General features: G+C 37.6%; 1 protein-coding gene across 1 annotated transcript; it reads left to right on the top strand.

Annotated features, from left to right (window-relative positions):
* The first annotated feature begins 958 nt into the window (after positions 1-958).
* Positions 959-22,047, top strand: slc30a2 (solute carrier family 30 member 2). The gene is made up of 8 exons (XM_004568399.3): positions 959-1,389; positions 9,620-9,831; positions 10,667-10,813; positions 12,278-12,431; positions 12,779-12,998; positions 13,302-13,407; positions 16,185-16,319; positions 16,556-22,047. Exons 1-8 carry the CDS (start codon positions 1,307-1,309, stop codon positions 16,699-16,701), a joined length of 1,203 nt encoding a protein of 400 aa, XP_004568456.1. The 5' UTR covers positions 959-1,306; the 3' UTR covers positions 16,702-22,047.
* Positions 22,048-22,085: the final 38 nt, after the last annotated feature.

Raw genomic sequence — 22,085 nt, forward strand, 5'->3', positions numbered from 1 at the left:
TAAGGCTAGATATAAATATTCTAATAATTAGTGAAAGTTAAAATATGAAAAAGAAAATCCCACTTGCACTGCCAAATAGTAGTAAAAATTAGTTTTTGTTCCAGGTGGTGATTACAAACAGACAGGTTTCTGCAGATCCAGAAAATTTACGTTTGTCCCATTGGAGCCTGAACGCAGCACTGGAGCGCTGTAGTGCTGAATTTGAGACGAATTACAAGAAAAGTCTCACAACTTAAAATAATTAGCGTATCATGCTGTGTAATGAATAAAACGCATTTTAAAAATAGAGGATTTTGCATGCTCATTAATTCAAATTCTTCTTTAGTTAGAGCCGCATTAACCTGCAGGTACAGAGAAGTATTATTTTAGAATTTTAGAAGCAAACAAATATTTTGCGAAAATGTTAATATGAAATCCTCCTGAGAACAGAGGGGGAAAGGATCTTTCAGTTTAACTTTTTAGGATTTGCGAGTTCACTACAGAGGACATGAATGAAAAGACTGGCGCCAAGACTAACTGAGATTTTATGTACAGGATATTAGTATATATGACTGTGTCCTTGTATTACTTTAGTCGTATGTTTTACTTATTTGTTTATCTATTTATTTATTTGTTCATCCATAGCTACATAATGATAATTTAGGTATAAGAGCTATTTTATTAATTGTTACCCATCTGTTTAGAGTTACGCCTAAAATGTCCTGTTTCCCTTTGTCTAACAACAAACACAGAAATTGCACAGAAATGTCCTTTGGCTTTCATATGTATAAATAAAGCTGTAATGAATGTAAAATGTGACGGTGGATCTGAAATATATATATATATATACATATATTTGCGTGGGTTTTTTTTAAGCTGACGTTTTCTGCTAATTGACTTTCTTTCACGCTCGTCCCATTAGCATTCACCAATGATGTGCACCGGGTGATCAGTCAGGCTCTGCGCTGCAGGTATCTCTGCTGTCCAGTCACAGCAGCTGCAGTGATCAGCGCGCTGTGTGCCTCGTTACTGCCGCTGCAGCTCCACGTTCGAACCTGCAACTCAGACCAAATTAAAACCTCCCTCAGAAAAAGCCGCATGTGGTTTCCTCCTCCTGCCTCTCAGCACTGCAATGAAGGAATTTCCTCGTTTGTACTGAAGTCTCTGCGCTCACAGAAATGAGGTCTCGGCCTGAGTTTTCCCCGCGCTAACTACACAACAGGAAGACCGGAGCGGTCGATTCTCACCTGCATCATCTTCACCTTAGAAAAAAAAGTCGTACTTTTTTGCCTCTCGGACAGGACACCAACTGACTGCTGGCTGCAAAATGGATAATAATGCTGGAAATTCGGAAAAATCTCACCTCATAGACGAGAAGAATGCCAAGACATATTCACTAAAACTGCAAAGGTGGGGAAATGCTTTGCTTCGTATCACTGCAGCTGCATGAAGAATAATACCACATGTAGGACGAAGTTATGTGAACACATTTAGTCATTTTGGGGCATAAACTGTGTATAAAATGTGTGTGTGTGTGTGGGGGGGGGGGCGCGACAACAATTCTTTGTTTGCTGACACTTAAAGAAAAATGCAAGTAAGCAGATTTTGTTAAGGACATCAACATTTTTAATAGAAAACTCAAAATATTATTTTTTAAATTATAATTTTAAGATAGATGCAGGAAGAATCCACTATTGTTGCACATTATCTTATAAACGTGCGTAATGAAGGCGCACCGAGAGTGGTTGTTATAGTGCACGTTGAGCAGGCTTTGGCTCTCACGGGTTGTTTTATGTGAATGAACAAATTCATTTCCATGCTTGGCTTGTTTCTGGACAGCCTGTGACAAATGGCCCCGGGGCCAGTTCACTGAGCAATGCTAAAAACTCATCATCTGTCATTAGCAGAGGCTCCAGCCTGCAATCACAGAGGGTACACACACACACACACACACACACACACACACACACACACACACACACACACACACACACACACACACAATCCATAGGTGCTTAAACCTGCTGATACAAAAAATACACAGCAGAGAATATTACTAAAAAGCATACACAAAGCTGGTTCGAATTTTTAATTGTAGGATAGGATAATAAAAATATTAAAACATAGTTGGAATGCGCTCCTTTTCTGGCGTATTTAACAAATAGCTCCCACATTATAGAAATAAGTTGTATAGGATTTTAAAGAGGCCCACGTGTAAAAACACCACTTTTAATAATTTAATTTAAAAAACCACCGAGTTTAAAATATAGATGGCGGAGCAAATGAAAGAAAAAAAAGACGATTTTATGCGCACAGTCAAAGCTGATGCAAACATATGCATCAGCTTTGTTTGCTCAACATCCAGCCGGCTGCTGCAGAAACACACCTGGTGATTTTTCAACGCGCTGCAGAAAAAAACAGGTGGAGACGCTCTCTCGCTTTAATATGAAATACGTGAGGAAAATCAAATGCAATCGCCCACTCAGCCATTAATCATAATCCTGCAGAATTATCTGTTATTTTCAGCCTTCAGAGGCCCTCATGATGCACGTTTCCACCTCTTTGATCAACTGTTTTTAAGTCAGTGAAGCTGGTGGAAGTGAATCGATGCCTTTGATTTCACGCTTTAAAACTGGCTGTTTTATTTATTTATTTTTTAAAAGATAATTTCCAGATACAACACGATTAAAAAGAGATAAGGTGGCAGAAACTTTACGCGTTATAAAGCAGGAGAAGAAAAAGGGAAGCTCCACCGGGTGGGAAACACGTGTTTTACAGGGTTAGTTACTTGCAAATATTAGTGCGAACTTGCAGGGCCTTTGTATTGTATTTATTTATGTATTTTGAATCAATCAAATAAAAAAGCACATTGCTCTAACATGATTTTGTAGAAATAAGTGAAATAGGCCTACTGATCATTTGGGATTCAAAGAAGTGTTCAGAAACACAGACTGATGTGCACATGGCGCTACATTTGGGATTTCATGCACCATTTGCGCCGTTCTTGTGCAAGTGCACGCATGTGTTTACAGTGTCACCTTTAGCATTTTCCTCCCCAGCTGGCAGTAAAGTGACCTTTATTGTTCACAAATGTTTCTACAGTATTTTTGATGTATTTTAGAATCAGCAGAACTCGTAATCAAAAACACAGGAATAGATGTAAACATTAGCATTAAAGTTAATAAAATAAATACGAGCATCCAAAGATTCCAAAGTCAGACTTACTCAGTCTATCACTTAGAATTCATTTAATTTCCACCGCCAAATATCACCGGAGGGCTCAACCCGAAGTTCTGTTTTATCAGCTTGAATCTGCTGTTTTGTTTTTCAAGTATAGTAAAAACGAAAATGATAAGAAAAGAGCTTGCATAAGTTTGGAACAATGATTGCTAATCCATTTATAAAATGTCAGAAAATAGAGTAAAAGATCATTACAAATCAATTTAACATGGATGAGTAACAAATACAAAAGTGATTGGATGATTAATTAGTAAGTTGAGATAAAAAAAAAAAACTCAAAGTATTTGTTTGTAAGTGCCTGACTGTTTGAGGAGGAAAGAAGGGATGCGCCAACTGATCCTTACCCAGGTACCTCTAATGAGGTTAATCCGTCCATGTAATTCACTTTTAAAGTGTTTGCAACATCTAACTGATAGCTATGCTGATGATGTTTAAACTTTGCTTTGTGGACCACTTACAAGCTTTAGCCATGAGTCTGAGGTTACCAGGGTTAAAAAGAAATACAAAAAATCTTTCACTCCGTTTAGTGATCAGTAACTACTCTGATGACCAATTGATGGTGCTGTGGATTCAGTAAGGCTGTTTCCATCTTCCTGCAGATTTGTTAAATGTTTGTCATTAATCAGAGTAAATGTGCAAAATAAATTCTGACCATTAAAATACATTTTTAGTCAAAGCCAAAATCAGGAGATTAAAACCTTTGATATTAAAGGCACAGCAGTTCTTGTTCTTGTTCTTGTTTTTCAGTCAAATGTCAGTAAGTCATTCAGCACCAAGCAGGAGTAGTTATAGCTAAAAGGCATCTACAGTACTGCTTTAAATGTGCTGTATTCATTGGAGGCAGGCCTGTGATTCTTTGGTTTCCACGCACGAAACATAAGCAATAGGTGTATGTGTATTCTTTTTTAAATTAGGCATCTCTGGATACACCGAGTTCAGCTATTATGTCAAAATATGAGGTTGATTATCTCAAAGTTTGAACTAATTCAAATTTCTGAGAAAATCACTCAAAACTTAAAATTAAGTAAGTATTTATTTATTTATTTATTTATGTGGCAGGAACAAGCTGTCATACATATCTCAACAATTTTTCAATCTCCCAGAACTCAAAAGTCCCATTTTTGAAGAGTGAACCATTGACCACCAGAGGGAGATGCATTGAAACTGGGGTATTTAAGTATTTAATGTACACTAGTGGTTACTTAATGTTTTCTGGCATGCCCAGAAAACAAAAAAGAAGGCAAAAGGTCCACACCCCAGAAAACTTGAATTTGAAAAAAATAAATAATAGTCAGCACATTTAATTTCAGAAAAACCAGATCTATTTAACTTTAGTCCACTGCATATTTTCCTTGATTGGTCAGACTCCACCTGTATCAGCTCCCACAGTTTAAAAACCACTGATGTAAGCAAATAATTCCTATTCCTGGTATTTCAGTGGGAGGTCCCAAGGCTGAGGCACATCAAGTGGTTGTCATTTTAATGGATGCGACCATATTGGATTTTATTGAGAGTTTGAAAACAAATTCTGTTAATATACATTTTAATATACAACATAATAGGCGTGTCACTAGGGATTTAATCTAATCCATGAGAATAAATATTACAGATTGAAGACCAGTGATGAAAAGGAAATGTGACTTCGGTCTGCAATGTGATGTGAAATCATCGTAAACTGTAAACATGACTTATGGTGCACTGATGTGGACCTTTCTTCTCTCTGGGGAAAAACAAAGGCAAATCTCATGGGTCATTCACAAACATTTAAAAATAAATGTTTTTGTTTACATAAAAAAGCCGGATCATCTGGATAAAACCAGGGCCTTTTATTAAGGTTAAAAACATGGACTGTTGACCAAGATCTCACCAAGTGTAAAGCTTTCAAAACCTCTAATTAAAATATTAGAAACAAATGTAGCATCTGTATAAAACACAAATTTACAACACTGTAATGTGTGTGTTTGTGTGTGTGTATATATATACACACACACACACAAACATATATATAGACACTGCCTATTTACTAAAGCCTGCACATCACAAGTGATAAAACAAAAAGATGAGGATATAATAAGATGATAATCACTTTCATTCTGTACTCCACTGATTTGTCTGCTGAAATATTAATATGCATATCTGTAAAAATAAAACACTGCTCAGTAGTTTCTCGCTGCAGAGATTCTTCTGTCTGTTAACAAAAGTGCTGCGGGATGTTCTGATACAGCAGATTGCAGTTGTAATTAAATGCTTATGATTTTGTTTTTTTCCCCCGCTGGACTTCCAAGATCTCATTTCATTTCACAGATCACTGACTTTTCCCCGAGGAGTCTCTCTCTCTGTTTGTGCTGCCGGTGCTGGGCAACAATAAACGCTGCTTACCTGCCCTGTGGGGTATTGACAAAGACATGAAATCTACTTTGAAAAGAAAATCTAATGTTAATAATCTTAAGGAGACTCCTTGGGTCTGCCATATCGTCAATTTGTAAGGGTGGCAGTGAAAAAAGTACTTGAGGATGACTGCCAGAGGAATATGAGCCATGTATCATTAATAATTACTAGTTTTTTTTTTTATTATATTTGGAGTGCAGAAGCAGGTTTTTTGGCAGTTTATAGTACCATCTCATTCTTGTGCTTATGTTAGTTGTATTTAAATGAAAAATAATCATTGATGCCAGACACCAAAAGTGAGGCGGGGTCAGCAGAGGGCTGTAAATCCCTAAATACAGACCACTGAGTGAATTATCCCACTCAGGGAACGTCTCAGTGACGACACTTTTGATTGTTTCGATGAATATTTTGGTCATTGTGTTATTTTCCCCCCCCCCCTGCAGAGTCAACACGAGGAGCAATCTCTCCTACTGAAAACGCTCAGACACAGTTATGTTTGACCTGCGATCGTCTGACTTAAACCAAAGGACTTAAAAACATTAAGACTATTAGCACTAAACGCTGAAAGCAAAAACTAAAATGCACCAATATATTTTTTTGTTGTTTGTACAACTTTTGTTCTTTTTAAGGTCTGTAGTGTTACACATAAAATGCATGAACAGGAAAATACACATTACAAACAAACATAAAAGCTTTTTCTTCAAATTTGTTTTTATTTCTTAAAAGAATTGAAGCCCAGTCACCACCAGGGTCAAAACATCGTCACCACTTTGAAATAAATAGACTGCAAAAAACACATAATTGTAAACTTGTATTTGCATTTCAAATATCATTTTAAACACACTTTTTTCAATTCTCTGGGGGTGTTTTTTGCAGGTAATATTACAGTCACAATATGTCCACCTAATTAATGGATTTGACTATTTGACTTGACAAATTAGTGCTGAATGCTACTGAGCCAGTTTAAGGCACAGCTGCGGTATTACTGCGGTTGGCTGGGAGTGTTTTCAGTGTTTAAAGCCAAGGAGCCACTTGATTAAGGAGTGCTGACCAACAACCATATAGTTTCCAAAAGAACAGTGCAATTTACTACCGAGATCAAATAAAATAAGCAGTAACTTCATGAGGATTTTTGGATGAGAAAGTAAGAAAGTGCAAACAAAAACATTTCACCCTTAATAAATGTAAAACCACCATTAAGTCCACCTTTAGTCAAATCAGCTTTATTTGTATAGCATGTTTAAAAGACATCAGGTGTTGAACAAGTGCTGAACATAAGGATAATGTAGGCAAAATAAACAGAACAAATTAAAATAAATGGAGTAATAAGATGACAAGAAATCCATATATATGTACACACACCTATATACAAATGCATATACTAGCATATATGTACACATGTATACACCAACATTCACTGTTGTTCAGTTTACCTTCAGAAAGAGATAAAAAAAAAATCTTGTTATGTTTGAATTTGGCAGGAGGGTTACAGATGTTAATGGCACAGATGTTTGCTTAACAGGCGCCCCCCCCCCCCCCCCCCCCCCCCCCACAATGTTGCGCTGCAGGCCACACAGTGTGTTTAATGTCTGAGGATGTTTTGCATGAATCTTTTGAACAGGATATTTTTTTTCTGCACACTCTGGAATTTATCATCACCCCAAGGTTTCATTGTGTGTGTGTGTGTGTGTGTGTGTGTGGTTTTCTCTCGTGTCCCGGTGGTATAATTGAACAGAATCTGTTTTCCGCCTGGCTGCTTCTTTTGAGGTTGGACATCTTCGAAGACGAGTGTGTGTGTGATAATCGTACAGCGCTCGCAATCTCCTGTGTGAAGAGTGTGACATTAAAGTGTGTGTCTGGTTATCTCAAGTGAGGCCAAATTAGCTTTTTTCCACCTCATTAGTCACATCATCGAATCCTCCCCCACGCATGATAAGAACAGCAACCTGTGTGTGTGTGTGTGTGTAAGAGAGAGAAACAAAGATAGAAAATAAATGGAAAGGTCAGCATTTTCTTTTATTCTCAGCAGTAATCCAGTCGGGTCTGCATCTAGCTAGGGTTCAAGTATACATAGATCTGTAATGTCCCGATTGAACACTGAAAAATTGACTTTCAAATGAAAAGCATCTTATTGTAGATGGGCAAGATGGTGTTAAATGAAAAGATTCTGTATTTATGTGCAAAATGAACAGAATGGCAACTATTAAATGATTACAGTATTATTTATTTTACCACTGCTACTGTTTTAATTTACTAAATTACCAAATAAACAGGCCAGTTCTGAAGACAAAAGATTGTCCAGTGTACACATGTTTTTGTATTCTAATCAACTTCCTTCAGATTCCTTTGGAATTACCTGGTACTGGGTTTGAATGGTTGTCTGTTGTCTCTGTGAATCTCTGTGGTTGATGGGTGACCAGTACTGGGTACATCCTTCTTCTTGCCAAACAACAGGTATAGTCTCCAAACCTTGGCAGTCCTAATAGGATTAATGGTAAATAAAATAGATGGATGGAGTATTAAAAAAACATTTATCTATTTGTTGTTATATGTTTGATGTTTGGGCAGTGTCTGGCTTCAAGTTTACAGTCTGATTTATTATACACAAGAAGCACTAATTTTATAATTTACTTGTCAAAGGATTGTTATACTTTCTTAAGGTTTTTGTTGTTGTTTGCTGTTTGTTTATTCGTTGTTGTTGTTGTTGTTGTTTGCTGTTTGTTTATTCGTTGTTGTTGTTTGCTTGTTTTACAACATTTTGGATAGATATGACTTTCATTCACAAATTTGTTGTCAATTAAAACACTGCTGTAACCTGGATGAATAGAAAACAACACAACGCACAAGACCTAAGATGGAGCGCTTATGAGTTATTAAAACTCAGGAGCAGTCGTGACGTGAAGTTCTGGACTGTAAAACAGGGCAGTCTGTTCACCCTCCTTCACTGTCAACATGAATCGATTTTAATGGGTTCTTCATCGAACGAAACGGCGCACCATTCTTTCACTTAAGTGAACACTGACTGCGATGCACTTTGTCAGGTTTCCACTTTGTAAACCATTGGGACTCTATCAAAAGATGATCTGCTGCGCTGTAACATCAGCTAAAAAAACCCCACCTCAGCTGTGCTGCTGTTACAAGGATGGACAAAAAGCCGGCCTCCATGAGATCGGACAGGGGGTTTTACTAAGGCTGAAATTACATTGTTTTAACAGACATGTCGGTCAGAAGATACAAAAATAATTTTTTTTCTTAATAAGTAGATTTATCTTTAAATGCACCCATCACACTGCAGACTAGCTCACATCTTCAGATATAATGTTTTCTGTCTGAACAGCCCAGTATGATTTATAATATTTATACTGTATATAGTGCTTTTCTATTTTCACTGACCTCATTTAACAATGCATTAAAACTGAGCTTTGGAGCACATCTTATCTACCTCTCATTTATGATCAGTGTAGAATTACCAGTTAACCCAGCATGCTTGTCAGTTAGGGTTTGAACTGGGAACTGTCTCTGTGACAACACTCATATTTATTATTTTATATTTATTATTTATTTAATAGTCCAAGTAACTCACATCATTATGCAGAAAAAGGTGAGATGTAAACATGCCAAAATTGCTAATTTCCTTCTTTCCCAGGGAAGGTCACATAAAAGCTTTACAATAAACAAATGCGTAAAAATATATAACAAATGAAACATCAAAAACCACAGCGAACAACTCTGTTCATTCATTACCTGAAAAAAATCAAACATTACAGCTGATACAGGTGATGTAACCAAGTATGTTTAAATGTGGTACTGAAAGCTAGAGCAACAGCACAATACTGCAGGTGTAAGATTATAGTGGCAGCCCTGTGCATCATAGGTAGGTTCTTCAGGAGGAACAGCTTGAGGGTCACATTGTTTGATCAGCAGCAGCTAAGTGATAATAGCATCCTTCATGGCAAGCTCACTCATTCAAGCTGTGAAAATATACTACTGTTTATTTTCTGCCCCCCTGCAGCTCCTTTCCAGACTCCAAAGAACATTATTCAGACTTCCCTTTAAAGAATGGAGGCATGTCGGGCGCCATCGAGCTGAAACGACCCGTCGGCACTCACTGCCACGGCCCCAAAGCGTCGGCATGCGAGGAGAGCGTGGACAAGCTGCTGGCCAAGAAGAAACTCTACATCGCTTCAGCAGTCTGCCTCGTCTTCATGATTGGCGAGGTCATAGGTGAGAAGCACCAAGAAAAGAAATGAATGAGAAAAGAAAGCAGCTTGAATGGTGACCTAATTTGTTATGTGCCTTCTCAACCATTTGGACATAAATAAACTTCCCTATATTCACACACCAGAAAGTGTGGAGATTTGTGTGGGACACAATACTTATGACAAGAAGATGGTTATAAGCACTTATTAAGGATAGGAAGCTATTACATTTGACCAAATGATCACTTTTGACAGGAGCAAAAAAATCATGCAGACGTTAGTATCATTATAAGCATCATAGCAAGAAATGCTTCAGTGGTGAACTATTGAGGAACTCCTTTATTTCCCTGTAAAAGTGTAGGTTCATTTTTCTTTTTATAGTGTAACTTTTTTTACTGTTAAGAGAATAAAATGGTGGCTGACATTCACTGGCTGGTTGCACGGATATTTAAAATGATCTAAAAGAATAAAATCGCTCTTTTACCTGAGGCAACTGAGGCTTTAAATCACATGTTTAATATACCTAAGTGTGTCTAAGATGGGTGTATTTAAAAGCTATTAAAAGAGATGTTATTACCCAGCAGGTACTTTCACAGTTGGCGAGCTACGACACACTTTTTAATAAAAATCTTTTTTATTAGCTAAATGTGAATGAAAATAAACACAGCTTCACACTTTCTGTTTGCTCTGTTCTGTTTGGATATCGTATTCAACATTTATGTACATACCACAAAAAAAAAAGTGACATGAGTTGGATTATGTGTCTTTCCTTATCTCTAAGCAGACTATTATAAACGCAGTCTCCTGGCTCATATACATTATCATTTGTGCCCAGTGTCATTTTTCCTCCTGATTTACAGGAGGCTACCTGGCCCACAGCCTGGCCATCATGACTGATGCGGCCCACCTTCTGACAGACTTTGGCAGCATGATGGTGAGCCTGTTCTCCCTGTGGATCTCCTCCAGACCGCCCACCAAAACCATGAACTTTGGTTGGCACAGATCAGGTGAGAATAATAAGAATTCAGCTTCAGCTTCATGTCGACTGGATGCTGGAGACAAACATTTCGTATATGCATTATATTGCTGGTCATTTGTAGGAGTTCCTGGGCCTGAGTTATTTTGTGTAGATTTTCCTTTATTTTGTCCATGTAAACTGCACATGGGCAAAATAAACTCTACATGGCCTCAACTTGCTTGAGTCACTAGATGTATTGTGGCTATTCTGATTGCACACCCTGGTGTATCCCTGTGTAAAGGTTGGGGCAGGTAATGTCAGCCTGGATTGATGATCTCACTTTTTAAGAAAAGGAACTAGAGGCTGTTTTCTATCTTCAAGTGATCGCTCTCATCAGCCTGCCTGAAAACATCTACACCAAGATACAGGAGAGAATAATCTAAACAGTATAAACTTTGGATTCAGGAGAAATGATGTGGCCTTCCTTCAGTTTTGATGTGTTTTGTGAAGAAGGCATTTAAACATGTCCTTCTGGTTCTCCAAGAGTCCAGTGGTGCTGCAGTTTGGTAAAGGGTTGCTCTTTGTTACCAACTTTGTTCATAATTCTTATCAACGGGATTTCTAGTTGCAGTCAGTCTGCTGCTTCTCCTCCTTGAAAGGAGACAATTAAGGTGGTTTGGCTATCTGAGTAACACACCTACCACCTCCTAGCTGAAATGTTTCTGGCATAGTATGGGATGAGGACCTGGAGTAGACCCAGGATACGCTGCAGAAATCATGTCTCTTGGCTGGCTTGGGAACACTTTAGTGTCACAAGAGCTGGAAGCTGTGGTCATTTCTGTAAAGACTGCTAGTATCATGACACAGTCCTATGCAGGTGGCAGAAAATGGATAGATCGATTTTCTGCTAACCTTCTCCTGGGAGCATTTTTATACTAAGAAAAAATACTGTCTTCATCCTTTTTTTATTTAAATGATTTGTCCTATATATCAGGTGCATGATGTTCACGTGGTGGCTTACACAAGGAGAAATTATATAGACAGATTCCAGATACAGATTATAGAGAGCGCAGTGTTTAGCCTCAACCCTTGGAAAAACAAACACCTATTAAGACAGACTTGGCATCTATGAAATCATCCATTAGTTATGAATTCCTGTTTTAAAGCCTTGATCTGAAATCTTTTTGCTATTTTGAGACCACTTGTTTTGAGCAAGTAATGACTCTGACTGAAGTACAGCGGGAGGCTCATATGGTGTAGAGTTTAAGCGTAGCCTGCTATATTGACCATCATTTACAAGATGAACATTAACTTGCATTTACTAAGACAGGGAACTGGTGATTGAGGCCATCAACGTATTAGTAAAGTCAGTTTAGTTTAAGCTCAGAAGAAGCAGTTTAATTTTAAAAGTATATGGTCAGCAGCATACAGTAGATGTGCCTCCTTATTATCTGTGATGAACTGCATGACTACAATAAAGTAATAAAGGTTCATGATTTTCTTCTTCTTCCAGAGATCCTCGGGGCATTCATCTCCGTCATGTCCATCTGGATCGTCACTGGAGCTCTGGTCTACTTGGCCATTGAGAGGATCGTACGTAACGACTATGAGATTGATGGACACGTCATGCTGGTCACCTCTGGCTGTGCTGTCATCGTCAATATTGTGTGAGTGCTTCACACCTTTAAAAGTATATTAACGCTTGTAAAAACTTTGCTCTCAATGTATGCTGCTGCTATTGACACCATTACATAATATTACCATTACTTTTACTAATAATAAAAAAAATTACAAATATTTTACTAACAAAAACCATAGACAGTATTTAAAAGATGGCTGTAACCATGGCGTCCTCACTCACATTTCCTCTACTGACATCTCGGTCTAATGAGACCAGATGCAAGAAGCAAAAGGGAGGATCTGATTGAGAAAAATGATGGACTGTTTCCTGAGTGCCATGAAGCAAGGCATGCGAATACAACTGATGACCCTTTGTCTCGTTTCCTTTCTCTAGCATGGCGTACATCCTCCACCATTCGACCACCTTCCACGCTCACGGCAGCGGTTACCACCAGATCGACGAGGATGGTCAGAGCCCCGTGGTTCATGGCCACTCGCACGCCCTCCTCGGCAGTCATGGTAACACAAGCGTCCGTGCTGCCTTCATCCACGTGGTGGGAGACCTGCTGCAGAGTGTCGGCGTCATGGTGGCGGCGACCATCATCTACTTCCGGGTCAGATAAACAGATATATTACATGATATAAAACAGAGTCATGTTAAAAGCACAAAGACATGCTTACAGGTACAAGCATATTTGTATTCTGAGCATTAGAGAATTATATTTGAATGTGTACAAAGAAACCGTGTATGGTTTCTTATGTATTATGGATGAAAGATTCAAGCATTTCTGTTGTGTTGCAAGATGTTCTTGTTTTTGTGCCTGGAGCACTTTAGTGCCTCATGACTGTGGAAATCACCATCTGACGCCCTTTTCCTTGCTCTTTAAAGTGTCCTTAACCTCTTTTCTCTCTTTCAGCCCGAGTATAAAGTCGCAGACCCCATCTGCACGTTCCTATTTTCTGTCTTTGTTCTCTGCACCACTGTCACCATCCTCAGAGACGTCTTTAGGATACTCATGGAAGGTATTAAACAATCAACAGCTTCTTATGTTCGAAATACTTTTTCATATTTTAATAGTGGAATCATATACTGTACCTGATAGTTCCCATGAAGTATAAAGTATTTTTGTTATTATGCAAAAGGGGTACTTCACACCAGATTTACATATGTGTTTTTCCTCTTGCTTGTTGCGCCACTGATCTATCTACATACTGGGTTCTCCAGATAGAAATGCCTGTCTTTGAGTGCAGGAGGGAACTGACGTTGTGGGCTCAAAATGGAAAAACATGTATTTGAAAAACTCACAAACTCTTGTCAGAAATTATAATGCAGTTACTCAAAAAAAAACAAAAACAAAAAAACAACCCATGTAATGATAACAAACCCTGTTGTAAGTCAATAAATTTGATATTTATTTATTATAATTTAATTAAACACATTGAAGTTCAAAAATTTGATTCAAAGCATAAAATGTACAATTGCAACATAATATCTCCAGAAGTTCTTAAAATGGAATTATAACAAATCCAATCCAATAAGTCCAGTATGAAGTCAGGCCAGTTTTTGTGTCCTAAGGTTGTTGTCCTGAAAGAAAAACCTGCATCACACTGAAACTTCTTAAAAAGATCGTCCAGAAAAATACATTTTTCAATACTGTGATAAATGTTTAATGTGAAGATGCTTTCGATACAACGGGTTCATCTGTAGCTGGATTTGACATGAATGATTATTATTTCTTTTTCTTCTTTTGTTGTGTTAAATCTGAGGTTAAAAATCTAGTTCACAATTTTCCTTACATGATTGTGGCATCAAGGGCAGATGTTATATAAGCTGTAGCTTCTGTCACACCCTTTCAGTTTGAAATCTAAATAAAGATAAAATAAGATGAAATAAAAATATAACTGTTATAGCGTCTCCTCCTCTAGGCTTGGCTTAGAGTGACTTAAATTTCTTCTTCATGTCTGTGCAAATGTTTGCATGCCTGCTTCATTTTTCTGCGAGTGAAGACTCAGCTGCAGGGACTTTGCATTACAATGCACCAAACATGGATGCAACCCAGGTGGTTGACTTTAAAGACGTATAGCAGAAATGACTGCTCAGCCGTGGTTTCTCAAGCTGTTTGTGTTTTCAGCAGAGTATAATCGAGGCCTTACTGTGCAGAAGAAACTGTGCAACTGCCGGTAACAAGAAGCTCAGGCTAACAGCAGAATGTAATGATTAATGGCAGCTCCCTTGCTGTAATTTCAATTACATGCTTCTTTTGGTTAGCAATAGTTTAGTATGAAAAAAACAACAACACAGTTCCCGGTGAAACTGCTTAAAACTAAATTGGTGGATTTGATTTAATTTATACTTTTTTTTTTTGGTAAATCTATCACAGTTGGTGGAAAAATACATTGTGCAGTTTTTCTAATTATATTTTTGTTGCGTTAAACACCACAAACTACCTTTGCTATATTCATGGGTACCCAGGTGCCCGATATCGCGAAAAGTAGATAAACAGGAATACGAGCCAAAGAAAAAAACACAAAAAAATCCAACAAACATAAATCTGATTTTTATTTCCTGACTCTTCAAGCTATAAATTCAGTGTCTCAGCTTGATATGAGATTGGAAAAGGGAGAAACCGCCAGCCTACCAATACCTATAAAGTTCAGTAACACTGTTGTTAAAGCCAGCAGCTTGTTTTAGGTCAACGCTCAGAAACAAGCATGCAGCTACCCTGCATCAGTTTATGCTGTTTATTAGAAAAAACTCTTTTGAGAAAGGTTGAATATTGCTTTAAATTAAGCTTATGTGATATTGCTGACCATGATGCCTGCAGCTTGGATCCAGCTGTCAGGCTTTGACCTGGTATGAAAAAGGTTAACATCACATGTTGCAAAGGACAGTTATGTCACGTAGAAGTGCAAAAAACAACATATTTGGAGCCTAACTGAAGTATTCATGGCTTCAGATATGTATGTCTCCAAGCTCCACATGGCATGTTTGTGTAAAACAGCAGAGAAACGCGTCTGTGGTTTTCCTAGCACAGAACAAAGAGGACAGATGGTCACATCCTGGGGATGCCCTGAGATGTTAGATCACCCAAGTCTCTGCACGTCACTGGACTTTCACACAATGACCCAAAGTAGCTTTTGGGCATCTTTGAAAAGAAGCTCACAGTTTGGTGTCAATGAGCAAAATGATAACATGCATGAGAGCCATGTATCTGATGTAATACTGTATACATACATCAGAGTTTTAATACTTGTATTTATGATTAGTTTGCATTTATATTTTTTTTTTTGGGTTGAATTTACTTTTTTGTTTCCCTTTTAGGTTTGTCTGTTTATATAGTTTGAAATGTCCAATTTTAGCCTATTTTTATTACTTTCACTGTTAGTTTTAGTGTTTTTATAATCTTAACGTAGAAATATTTCCCAGATTTAAGATCTTCAGAATAGATATTGTAGTACACAAAACAAATTTTGAAGGCAGTCATGCAACTACCTTAGTCTCATGTGCAGGAATGCCTCCTACACATTGTCTCTATAGTTGTAGTGACTAGTTTTAATTAACTACTGTATAACTAGTCATGATTTTAGTCAAATTTGACTTCTTTTCCACCTGTAGATCAGTAAAATAAAATATATCACTGTGTGCTTATCAAGGAATAATATTGTTCTGTATACCAGGCCAAAATCAGCTCTACAAAGTCTCTGTGTATCTGAAGCAGACTGTTTGCATGTGAGCCACACATTCACAGACGTACTGTTAACTTGGTGTGTCTTAATTTTGATGGCCCGTTGTTTTTCAGGGTCCCCTAAAGGAATCGAGTTTAACTCGGTGAAGGAGGTGCTGCTGTCTGTGAAAGCTGTGAAGTCCATGCACTGCCTGCACCTCTGGGCTCTGACTCTGGGCCAGGCGCTGGTTTCTGTTCACCTGGCTGTAGGTAAAGTAACACACTGATCTACAGTGCATAGTACAGTGAGAGGCACAGGGAATTAAGGCTACTTTAACCCGACATTAAAAGCTCCACATGGCTGATGAGCATTAGCCGGCATATTCCGATATGGGAAGAGAAAACTGTGATACGAAATGTGGATTTCTGAGTTACACCCCTCACAGACCACAGTAGAGTAAACCACACTCACTCTGTTCATTTTTACCTTCTTGTTTCACCACCAGAGGAGGGCACTGACCAGCAGTCTGTGCTGCAGGAGGCCACTGACCTACTCCACACCAAGTTTGGTTTCTACAGCATCACCATCCAGGTAGAGCTCTACTCTGAAGACATGAGCTACTGCTCCCACTGCCAGGACCCCAGTGACTGATAAACAACCAGAGTGGACTGGACCCAGCAGGACATGGATGACTAAGACAGATTGTCATTCTCTCCTGGTGGTCTGGAGTCGTGAGGGATGTATTCACAGAGCAGCTTCCCTTCAAGGAAAGAATTTTTGGGTTTTTTTGCCATTAAGTTTTAAAAGATTTGACAGTGAAATCATCCTTGTGCTGATAGTAGAGTCCTGATACCAAAGCTCCATGCTAACATGGAATATGCCAGTTCATTCAAAGTCCTTCAAAAAGGGGTGGCCTGCTTTATTTCCATCACAAACTGAGACAATTTCACAAGAATCATCAGGGTGAAGCTGTCCTTGGGGTTGCTGGTGCTAGCTTGTAAGGAAGTTTTCAAGAATAAAGGAAAGTAGGGCCCTGAAAAAAAAAAACACATTTTACCAAAAATCTGACCTCTTCTAATGAATTTCCTCAACAAAACAAAGATCACATCACAATACTATTTATTTAAGGACCACTAATATCTTATTTTCAGTAATATGGTGCCAGTTCTGCTCTGTTCTACCTTGGTGCCTTTTAAGAATCAGCCCACTGGTTATCTGTAAAGTTACTGGCAGAAACTCGAGTACTTATCATGGAAATAACTTTATGTGGTAGTTCCTTCATAATGACAGATGTCCATCTTTGGGATAAGACATTTTGTGGTGTAGAGATGGTGCCCACTTTTGGTCACAAGTACCACTTTTTTGGTGGAAATGCCTGTGCACAAGCTCAAGGTTGAAAATAGATATAAGTGATGCATAGAAATGATCAATAATAGTAATTGTTCTCCATCAGACACCCTATTTTAAATTAAGAACAGTCATACCAGCTAAAATTCAGAAGTTATGAGTTATACTTTACCATAAATTCTGTATTAAAACACCCTAAAGACACAGTGACATTATTTATTGATGTCACTGTGTATTAAGTTTTTATTTGTTTCTTTTTAAAAAAATAACAGTTCTGTTTTACTTGCGCCTCAGCATGTTTCATTTCAGGCTTAATGTAAGTAAACAGAAAACACTGCCAAATAAATGAGCACATACAGTGATTAGGCTTATAGCTATTCCTACAGTAAGGTAAATCCTTCCTTTGTGAATCTAATAATTAGCACAGTTTACAAAGTTAATATTATGTTGCATTACATAAGAAGTGTTACTCGATAATGAGACAATAGACGTTCAAAGAAAGTGTTTATTGAGGTCCTGACTTAAGAGAGGTGACGCTTCTTTGTTCCACTGAGTTCTGTACAACCAGAAGCCTCATTGAAACTCAAGGAGTCGCCCTCTGCTGGTCAGAAGGAAGGATGCCCATGTCAGACATTTGAACAACAAAGAAATAAATAAATCTGAGGAATTTTCTGAAAATATTTTTTTCAGCCACTTCTTGATTAATGCAACTTTCTTACTCATTTTAAATGATAAAATGACTTTAAAAAATTAAGCCATTGTGGAGGGTGATGAATTGCACGTTTTTAATTTTGCAAGTATTTTTTTATAGTTGTCTTCTACAATTGAAAGGCAGTAATTGTAGTAAAATCCCTTCTTCTTTCAAAAAGATGCTGAATCACTCAAACACTTTAATTCAATCAACTGTGAAATTAGTGTAAGTTAAGTTCCACAAAACAGGAACAGTCTCCTCAAAGTCTTCTTCAAATTGCTAAAAAAAAAATAATTAAAAACACTTTTAAAGCACCACAGGAGATTGATTTTGCTGACGTGATTAAAGGCATCTGTGCAGATGTTTGTCCAAAGTAATTTTCAGTTTATCTTCTGGGCTATTAATTAAATGTTTCCAATTAATTTATGAACATCAGCTTTACTCTGTAACAAGAACATAAGGTAATAAATAAGAGGCATGAGCTATATCATCTGCTGCAGATGTTAATATGGAGCACCTGATGAAACTCTACTACAGACACATTTGTTGTATCAGCTCTACCAGACCCACTATAGTGTAGTCATCTCTATGCAAGGCTTGCAAGCATAACATATTTTTAGTGCTAAAGTGTTAAAAAGCTCACTGATGATTGATTTCTGACATTTCTTTGTGCATGTTTCAAGTACCTGTAACATGCTGTCTTATGAGTAAGAATAAGAATGACTCTTTAAAAATCTTTTAATTTTGTCTGTACTCTTGGTCACCAAAGACCACATTGTGCTGTTACTAAAGACCACAGGGACGTCATGAGACACAAACAGGAAAGGACATAACAATTAAATTGTTAAAGAACAATGTTCATCCTTAAAAGGAAATGTTGGAGGCATGTGGCACTAAATGTGTCACATGCAAAATGTGTGCAGCTCTTCAGTAATAAACTCACATATAAGTTCACACTTTTGTCTTCACTTTAGAAAATACATAAAGACGTATTCATGTTTCTACCAAACAAAGGGAAACGTGTTCCTTCTCATGATTGATAAGCACTTTGACAACAAAGAGTTTCAGAATCACGATTAGCTTTCCAAAGCGACCTTTAAAAACAGACACGATCAAATCTGTGTTGCATGTGTAGCTCAGAGCTGTTTATATAATGGTGGGCAGAGTATCGATATGGATTGAGCAGAAGGAAAATGAACGGAAAGTGTCAGACTGAAAAAGCATTCACCTACCTCCACTGTCAGATCTGAGTGGACATTTGGGTCTGAGGGCAAAAATGATTTAGTTCTGGAGCCGGACGATTAGTTTCAGCTGCTGTCATCTATCTCTCTCTCATTCTTCCTGCAGACATCCATCTACTGTATGTTTCTCCATTTCCTGGGCTTTCATCAATCCATCTGCTCTCCATCCATTCATGTTTTGCAAGTCATGAAGCATCAGCTTCCTCTTACCTTTTTATAGACTGGGGCTGGGCTATAACTTTATGCATATCTGACACAAATCTGTTATATTTTTGTTTTGCTTTGTTTTTGACCACAGAAGAAGGCAATGCTTATTTTTTGTACTGGGATCCAACCAATCCCAAAGAGCTAGGAGAAATTCAAAAGGCATTCCAAATAAGAGACTGGGCCTAGAGACCTAAACATTTTGTTAACTTTCACCAGAATTGTAGACAGATTACTGAACATAGACCAAGAAGCCCAAGAGATTAGTCCAGGGTCCAGTTTGTTTAAAGTGACTGTCAGTCAGTCTACTACAGAGAAACACATAAATATGAAGACAAGAAAAACTATATGAACACAAGTAATGGGACACCTACACACCACACCTACAGGAGCTGCGCCACTTGCAGCTGATCATATAATTTCTAGGAGGGAGAAATTTCATGAAATACCTTGTTGCTGTGGATCCTATCACTGTACTGTGTTCAGATTCATTGGGCTCTTTAAAGTGACCCATTCTTTCACAAATGTTTACAAAGGCAGGTCGCATGGCTAGATGCTTAATGTGATAAGCTTATGGCAATAGGACTGAAAACACCTCTATTTAAAGATTAAGAGGTGTGGTCCAGTACATTTACTCATATAGTGTAGTGTTCATATACTGTACTTTAACTAAAAACAATCACAGAATGAATGCAGAGGACCCCCCCTCCACCCCACCCCCACTAAATTTACATCAATCTGGCCAACAGTTTGTTTTGTTTGTGTTCAAAATCATGATGTAGCTGTTGGGGTGCTTAGAGGACAAGAACAAGCTAGCAAGCAGAAAGTTTGGGCTGATGATAGTTTTAAGAATGGGCTGTAATCACATTGTCCACTGGGGACCATGAATATCCACAGGAAGTTTCACACCAATCTTTTCAAAAGTTATAATTTGGCCTAAAGGGTCACAAAAAGACAAACTGGATAATTTATAAAGAAAAATGTAAAGATACCTCCTCTGGGGAGCAGGAATGGGGACATTTTCATAGCAAGCTCTCCATTAAATTGGTTTGTACTAGTTCATTTTGCACAGTGCAGAAAATCTGAGCTGGTGATGGCACTGGGAGAAGGGGTAATGCAATCATCACAATCAAAGTTTAACTGAGACATCCTCTGGGGACCATGAATATCCACAGCACGCTTCACAGAGAGGTCATTAGTTACACTGAAGATGGCACTTAGAACCGAGCACTTAGACTTACAATTACATATATTTACATAAAAAATACACAGCATTTTAATGGAAAATGTCCACTATTTTAATGTATCCATTGCTGTTGGTGTGATTTACGTGTAAATTCACGATAATTTTTCTTTTTTTCTATTAGATCTAATCCTCTGGGGACAATGAATATGTAAATTAAGTCTTACAGCAACATGATTATGGTGATTATCTATTAAGTGCCTCCCTCCTTTGGCATGAGAGGTTAAGCTATTTTATGACCAAACCGGAAATTTTAGAGGGCATCACCTTGGGACTTGCTCTCTGGTTGTTTCATTCTAAAACATTTTGAGGTGATGGTGGAGCTGGGTATCTTCAACATTATAAAAATTCACTGTCTTAGATCCGCAAACACCCACAGCATGTTTTATGGAGATTTCAGATTTAGTTTGTATTTTCTTTCAGGTTGAGAAAATATAATAATAAAAAAAAGCTATTTTACACCCATAAAAAAGCCAATGAGTCCGCCAACATGCCTGTAATGCTTCCCAGCTGCTATCAAGTGTTACTGTTGACTGTTGCTTTAAATTAAAGGACGATTATGCATTGAAATTGCCGAATTCACGTCCATTCTGATCCAAGAGCTTGCATGGTTGTTAGCTGTTATTCAATATCATGTACTGTAAGTAGCTTCTTGTTCAACTGCCAGTCAGAATATGTAGACGCACCATGTGGAGGTTCAATCAAAGAATAAAATCTTCTTTAAAATTCTATATTTTCACCAATTTTTAGAGATCCTATATATTTTTTTCCTTTTAGAAATTATAAAATGAGAATATATAAAGGACCCAACACCTACAGATTTTAGGTTAAAACCAAGTAAATATAATAAAGACCAATGCATTTTACTGCACTGGTTTTGATATACATGCAGTTCTCCTATACGGGCTCTACTGTTACAATTGAAGCTTTATAAAGTTTATTTCATTCCAAGAAAAAATAAAATAAAGGAAAAACATTTCCTGTTTGTTCACTCTGAACATCTAATGTCTGAGAATGCTCTGTTATTGTGCCGTTGCCATTTGTGACAATTAGAATTTGTGTAACTGTTGTAAATATGTCAAATAATGTGATTTTGTGTGTACATGTGTAAATACATCTATCTTCCATGTACAAAAAGTGGTTCCCAAAAAGTCCTATTTGTCTGTGTTGTGATGTCACATACGATCCACTTGTCACATGTGTGATGTTTGATATTTCATTTTTATGTGTGGCAACAGTTTTTGTAAAGTGAAATAAAAGACTGCTGATGATGGAAAGAAGCTGGATTATTTTAGTTTAAAAGTTTAAC

Source organism: Maylandia zebra, linkage group LG15 (genome assembly GCF_041146795.1).
Source record: "Maylandia zebra isolate NMK-2024a linkage group LG15, Mzebra_GT3a, whole genome shotgun sequence".
NCBI classification, from domain to species: domain Eukaryota; kingdom Metazoa; phylum Chordata; class Actinopteri; order Cichliformes; family Cichlidae; genus Maylandia; species Maylandia zebra.